Below are 7500 nucleotides of genomic sequence, written 5' to 3' on the forward strand. Positions count from 1 at the left end.
TATTGTCTTATTTACAAACAACCTCATCATCATTCTTAATTTGCAAATTGCATTAACTCTTATTTACATAATATTTGATTTGTTATGTCTCGTTCATGAAACAAATATTATTGGTTGTTTTTAAAGAAATGATCCGTATAAGTTATATATTTCCTGCCTGAATAGCCGATTAAGAACCTTAACTTAGGTGCGCATATGTCAGTATATATCGCCGGCCTAAATGCTAATGTGTATCCTACCACTGTGTATTCGTCCTTTTTATAATACATGCGAATTTGATTGCGTAATGGCAATGTTAATTATTTTACCTTAAACTAAGTATTGATAGATTGGACCTAAACTAAGGAATAAGACACTTGTCCATGTGGCACATCATTATCGTGTGACAGGTTTCGTAAGTTTATTATTGAGAACATGTATTATTTTGAGTTAAAGACGTGTATAGTAAATGTGATATGTTTGAAGAGAACTTCGCCCTTGGGTATGTCGTCTTCCTTCTTGATGTTTTAGATGTCACTCGCAAGTAATCGCAAGTACGCAAAATGTTTATATTCTACAAAACGTTGACAATATGTCTAAACACTGCATATGTCCACTGTGTTTTGTTGTTAACATGTTTATATATATATATATATATATATATATATATACAAACCTAAGTGGTACTTTAGTTCATTTACAAATTCTATATTATATAATTTGACGCTTGGGTCAATTTACAACCGCTAATAAGAAACATCTTCTGTGTATAATTATACAGTAATATCATCGTTATTGGAAAAAGGGTGGACGCAATTAGTTAACTGATTTGCTTTTACCGTTACGGTGTGATTGCAAACATGATCACAACATTTTTTATATCAATTTGGTATCATGTTTAATGTCACATAGCATTAGCAGAAAAGTGACTTTACTTATTTGGCACACCGATGTCATATTGGTGCAGTGTGCAATATAGGACGAACGGGGATTTAGTAACTGCCTATTTAATTTGTTTGCGAGCGATAAACATATAGCATAAATCTGTGTACAACTGTTGTGTGAGTATTTGAAAGCTGCTAAACACTCTTGGAGGTTATACTTTGTTATTTGAAACCGCAGAACATCCAAGTAAGCTATATACAAAGATTGCACTAACAATTGTCAAATTCAACCAGTTATTAATTCTATGATTGTTTCTTGAAAATACTGACAATCAAGATATATATTACAGCTAACATACTTAGTTGGAGATACAGTAGCATATTATTTGTAAACATCAAACATTCGGACTAGCGACCAAACTTTGCAACGAAAACACGCTTTGTGTTAACAATGGGATGTAATGTTTCTAAAATTGACACATCATGTACTACCGAGACAAATAGATGCAGTGTTATCTTAAGGGAGCACAAAGAGTCCGATTTATCGGATTGGCAGGCGGAACTACTTGCGACAATTTGGGGAAACTTAAAGGAGGACATAACAAGAGTTGGAGTGATTATGTTTGCCAGGTATTTAATTACATATTAAAAAATATAAAACCATACAGTTGTTGTTTTCTGTGTGCAATTCAAATTAGGAAAGTGTGAATCCTTTATAACGGACATAACGGTTGGTTGCAGTCTTAAAGTTAAGGAAGATTGTATTTTGGGCGCTAAAACTTATACATGGTTAGGTAAAACTATTTTTAAGGATCGAACGGATTATCTTAAATCGACATCGACATTTTCGCAACTATGATTTTTTACGGAAGAAAAAGCAACAAAAAATAATGATTTACATTAATCTCATTGCGTTGATAAAAGTATCAGTTAAGGTAATATTCAACTTGATAAATTTAAATGGAATTAAGCGCTTAGGGATACATTTGTTGAGACATGTGTAAATATTTATAACATGTATAAGGATGGCATTTAACATCAAGTTACTATAGATATAAACCAGGATCTTCATACAATAATACAATTTTATAAAACAGCAGTATAAATCATGAAAGTCCATATTAGAACCAAACGATTTAATATTTAAGGTAGCGCACCTCTAATGATTTCCCGCAATTTATTTTACGAGCATTGCCGATCTTCAATCATCGGTTATTTCCGAGAGATGCATTTTATTTTTCTCAAACTTCGAATTTTTATATGTGTTTACCTAATAATTATATTTAGAATACTTTTTTTTCACTATAAATATTGACTTTGATACAATTAGCATCTGAAAAATACGATTTCGCGATTTCTTCAAAGATCGACGAGCCTTTTTACCTGTTGACTTATGGATACTTAATTTAAGGTTGCATAGTGAAGAAGTCGTGGCCGAGTGGTTAAGGCGATGGACTAGAAATCTTTGAGGATCTTCCCGCGCAGGTTCGAATCCTGCCGACATCGCATACCTTTTGCGACGCATTTTATTTCTTTTCTAACGTAATTTGATTTAATATAGCATATAAGCTATGTTTATTGTTAAATATGTTGAAAATTGTATGCACATCCTTCAATTTTAAAAATTAAAACAACGTTATGGCTAAATTGGGTAATTTACTGCTGAAAATACGAATGATGCATGTTGCATTTTTATTTTTATTTCAAAAAGTAAACGGTAAATATGTCTATTTCTTGGTATTTTTGCTGTATATAGTTTTTCTATAAAAAAAATAGTTTAAAATATAACTTAAATGATACTATTTTGAATTTAATGACACTTTGTTTTTAACCGACCCAATTTTTACTTGGCTGAAATCACTTACATTTCATGGCGCTATTCTATAGATAAAAATTTGTAAAAAAAAATATGTAAAAGAATACTTATTTCATCTTGTTTAAATTTTAAACACCTTTACTACATCTGTACACACCAACTGCATGCCCATATTAGGAAATTTGAATGAATTATGGAACTTTTATATACCCCAGGGGTGAAAATAAACTGGACAAAAGCCGAGCGTGAGGCTGGTTTTAAAAACAAACGGTATAAAAAATTTTAAAGCATGGAAAGCCTTCCTACAAATTTGCATGTAGTTCAGTGAAATGATGCTGATTAGGAAAATAATTAATTAAATTATATTTGGATATGTGCCCATTAGGGGTGCGCTACCTTAAGATAAACCATGGTGGGATAATGAATGTTATATTTTGAAATATCGTACGTATAACATTTTGAGTTTGAGAAAATTCCATTTCAAATGTTCAAATGAAGATTTGTATATCTAACTTAACTAACAATAGAAAAGTAAAAAAATCAAAATAATAATTTTAAACTTATAAATTACAAGAAAAATAGGCTATACCAAGCACGAAATAATCCAAAAGTATTTCGGCAAGTATTTGTTTCATCAATTATTATTTCAAGAACATATGCTTTCGATTAGAACTTCTGAAGCAGCTGCTTTGCCTGAATATGATTTAGTTTTAAATAGCCTTATAACAAACCAATACATACTGATAAGTATTCATACATAAAAAATTGGAAAAGCACAGGGGTTTGATGGTATTTTTCAGATTTTTATTTATTAAAAGCACCGCTTATTTTATATATCCAGTTGTTTGCTCGCTTTCTAATCACATTATAAATTCAGAAGTATATCCTGACATGTGGGGGTAGACTGGAACCGACAAATTATAGAGGTATTTCATTGATACATGTAGTGCATACAATATTTGGAAATATTTTAATTTAACGACTGTGTTCTAGGTCCGAAGACTTTGTCAAATAAGAAGGGTCGCATCAGGGTTTGTGAATGTTATTCTACAGAGGATAACATATTCATTTTAAGAGGCATGGTGACAAAATATATAACTAAACCAGATGAATGGTATAATGTCGTATACGTTGATTTGCAAAAGGCCAATGATATGATATTGCACTATAAATTATTTGACAAAATGCAAACGAAATAGGTGGAACAGGAAAACTATAAAGGTCCCTGTATCTTTTACTCAAATCGTGACAGTGGCCAACAAGACATTGTCATTACTGAAGATATTCCAACTGTACAATGTATATTTGTTGTGGATGATGTTGCGAGTTTCTCTGAAACCTCTATTGAACTTTAATCAATTAAATATTATTTTTAATTTTTGCTAAATAGGTAACATGACTGTCAATAAAAAGAAGACCGAAATAATTTTATTCAGAAATGGTGGCGCATTGCGGTTATATGAAAGATCGTTCTTTAATAGAAATCGTGTAAAAGTAACATCAGTGTACACATGCATGGGTTGACTTTATACACCACAAATAATTTGGTCCAAGGTAAAGGTAAATTGCGAATTCAAGCTTAAAAACACTTTAATGCCATTAAAAGCTACCATAGCTACTTTGGCTAATTTGACATTCAATAGTATGTTAACGTTGTTGACTCAATGATAAAGCCAATCCTTACATAGGGGTGGAAATTCGGTGCCTTACTCAACTATGATATTATTATAAATAGTACGTTACTTTTGATAAACAAACTAGACAGGTTGACATATATCTAAGGAAAGCCGAATGAATTTTAATGATTGAATCGTCGTCTTAAAATCTGGTCGTATGAAAATTAAACGAAAGGTGTACCAAGATAAAACAACGAAAGGAATCTTTGAATCACACTGGATACGTCTGTTGTCATTTTCATGAGGCTTTCTCAAAAACTGCCTTTGAAGAAAAGCCATGTTTAACAAAAGTTACCATAATTTCACCATGTTGTGCATTTCAGTTTATTTGAGACCCACCCTTACGTCCATGATGCCTTCATGTCCTTCCGTGCTGTCAACACGTCCGAACTCGAGTACAACGCAATCCTTAGAAAACATGCACTGCGCGTCATGGGAATCGTTGACAAGTGCATTACGAGACTGGATAACCGCGAAAAACTGCGAGAACTCATGACTGAGTTGGGTATACGCCACAAAAGCTACTCAGTCAAGATCGAATTTATTGATGTGAGCACGTTTTGTGTTGTTGCTGTTTATTCAAACTAAGCAATAATACTGACATACACTATCGCGCATGCGATTGTCGTCTCGATTAAGCGCGCATGTTCAACACATTCCCAACGAATTAAGCATGAAGACAGGTCCTGTCATGTAGTGACTGTTTGTTTATTAAAACAGACAAAGTATGACATAATCTTTTTGATGTCACTACAAGCGAAAATTTAGAGCAGTGTGCTACTTTCTTGTAATTATTACGTAGTGTCTATTGTTATCAACGTTCTACCTAAATATATATTTGAAATCAATTTTGTATTACATTTCAATAGTTTCTGCTTTCAGTTGATGGGTCCACAATTTATCAGCTCAATAAGGCCTCACCTGCAGCACATTTGGACAGACGAGCACGAACAGGCTTGGGAAAACCTGTTTCGCCTCATGTGTTACCACATGAAGAAAGGGATGTGCAGCAAATAGAACTGATTAGATAAATTGTGTATGTTTTGTTAACTTTTAATTCGTTTTAATTTTTAAAAAACGTGTTATATTTTGAAATGGTATAGACACAACTTATCAAATGTCGTTCCGTTTATGTTTATTTATAGGACATGGCTATTTGTGTAAAAACGTAGTGTGTTCAAACGGCACATCTGTCAACAATGTGTGTGCGTTGGCATTAAACGTTTTAACAAAACAACTTCTATCTTTACTATCTGACTTAAACGACATAAATGTTTTCGAAAACAATTATAACGTTTAACAAAAATAAGCAAATCAAATGAACGTCTTGTTATAAATGGTATAATTAGCTTTTTCAGATACTTTTTTGTAACTCAATTACACAAGCAAGACGGAAAATCCGTCATCTACAAATAAACACCACAGTGCCTGCTCACAGATGTGCTTACGATATTTAGGTTATTATTTGTATGATACAACAGCGCCTTTGACATGTGGTTGAACATGTATGATGTATACAAGCGAGTATGATGACCTTCCGATATTTGAATATGTGCATACATCTTTGTTATAAGTTTAACGTGTAAATTTGCATGTAAATGTCTTACGGATATGTACAGGTTTTCCCTTTTATATTTAGTGTTAATATTGTAATATTTCGTTGTAATTAAAATTATAAATACGTACTTACAGTAAAGACATATTTAACATCTTAACCAACTGTGATTGACTATCGCATAGCGATACAATCTACATTACTTTCTAGCCATCAAGACCGTCAGTTCGAAAAACTTAATTATGGTTTTCTATTAAAAGTTGTTTCCATCAAACGCTTCGACCGTCATAATGAACAAAATGACAAGAATGAAATATAAATGAAGATGTATTCATCCGAATACAATTCTACGTAATGGATAGTATTGATTTATGTATATTATGATCATTTGAACAAACTATATGCATTAATAATTGTTAACAGCCACTTCTAGTCCGAGTATAGAAATATTTGAATGAGCTTTGATATCTATTAGATCAGAAATATTTGTTGTCTATCATCAATGGGTATGTTAATAGTGTATAACATGAAAGTGTGCACACTTTACTGAATGTGCTGGTAATAAAATTGTACAGTATAACAAGTATGTTGTATTTCATATATAAAACCCTGACTATGAAAGACATTACATGAGTAAGAAACACTTAAAAAGCGTTTTTATTTTTTTTTCATTTGCTGTCGTATTGCATTCAGTCGAGCATTATGTTTTTACGTCAAATACAATGTAATATTAAACTTGTAAAATAAAACTTAATTTGGTGCATTTTAAATACAATATATAATAGTTAAGACTCGCAAACTTTTTTATTCTAGCATTGCTGCAGAACATGAATTATGGGTACACCATGGCTTGTTTGAATATTGGCAAGTATATATGTACATTTAATCAAAGTGTCTGCTAATGTCAGAATGCGTTTAAATGCAGGCTGAAGTCTAGACAAAAGCAAACAGGCTGCATTCAACACGAGCCGATATTCCGTAGGAAAGTGAGTTGAACACCGGTTCTCTTGTGTTGTAAACTAATCATGCGTGCGTATTCGATCTCTGATAATTATAACGTATATTGCGATACATTGGGTGCATTGTCTTTATCCTTGCATGCTTAATTTTAATATCGCATTTTGTGTTAAAAGCATATTTAAAATGGATGTTCTTGCCACGTTGCTTAATTGCATTATTGCCTCGCCTCTACACTACAAAACCGAGATATTGAATATTGCTGCGTATATATGCATGTTTTATATATATCACGGTGATGATGTTGAAATTTGGATTAATGTCGATGTTCGAATAACGGAATTGAAAACACAAACACAAATACGGATAATCATCATTTGTAAGTAGTATATAAAACTTTGTATGACGGCGGATAAGGACAGACGTTTCAATGAGTATATGGCCTCAATTGTTCACAGTAATGAAGCCCTTATAGTATTTCCTCATCCCTGGTCATTTAGTGCTTAGAGTGGTACCGCATTTGAGTATGATTTCCGATTGTCTACATTCCAGGTTGCATCATTATCTCGATCAACAAGTCTTCATTCATCATCAAAATTGTATTATGTTTGTATCATTTGGGGCGATTGTTTG

At 32.3% G+C, this 7500-nt stretch overlaps 1 protein-coding gene across 1 annotated transcript in view; it reads left to right on the forward strand.

Moving 5' to 3' along the window:
- Window positions 1-6493, forward strand: part of LOC127882369 (uncharacterized) — a 17929-nt gene extending 11436 nt beyond the window's left edge. Inside the window, exons 2-3 of the mRNA XM_052430965.1 lie at window positions 4679-4904; window positions 5238-6493. Coding sequence (XP_052286925.1) covers window positions 4679-4904; window positions 5238-5372 — 361 coding nt within the window. The 3' untranslated portion in view covers window positions 5373-6493. The remainder of the gene's footprint in view (window positions 1-4678; window positions 4905-5237) is intronic.
- Window positions 6494-7500: the final 1007 nt, after the last annotated feature.

This window comes from Dreissena polymorpha, chromosome 5 (assembly GCF_020536995.1).
Source record: "Dreissena polymorpha isolate Duluth1 chromosome 5, UMN_Dpol_1.0, whole genome shotgun sequence".
NCBI lineage: Eukaryota > Metazoa > Mollusca > Bivalvia > Myida > Dreissenidae > Dreissena > Dreissena polymorpha.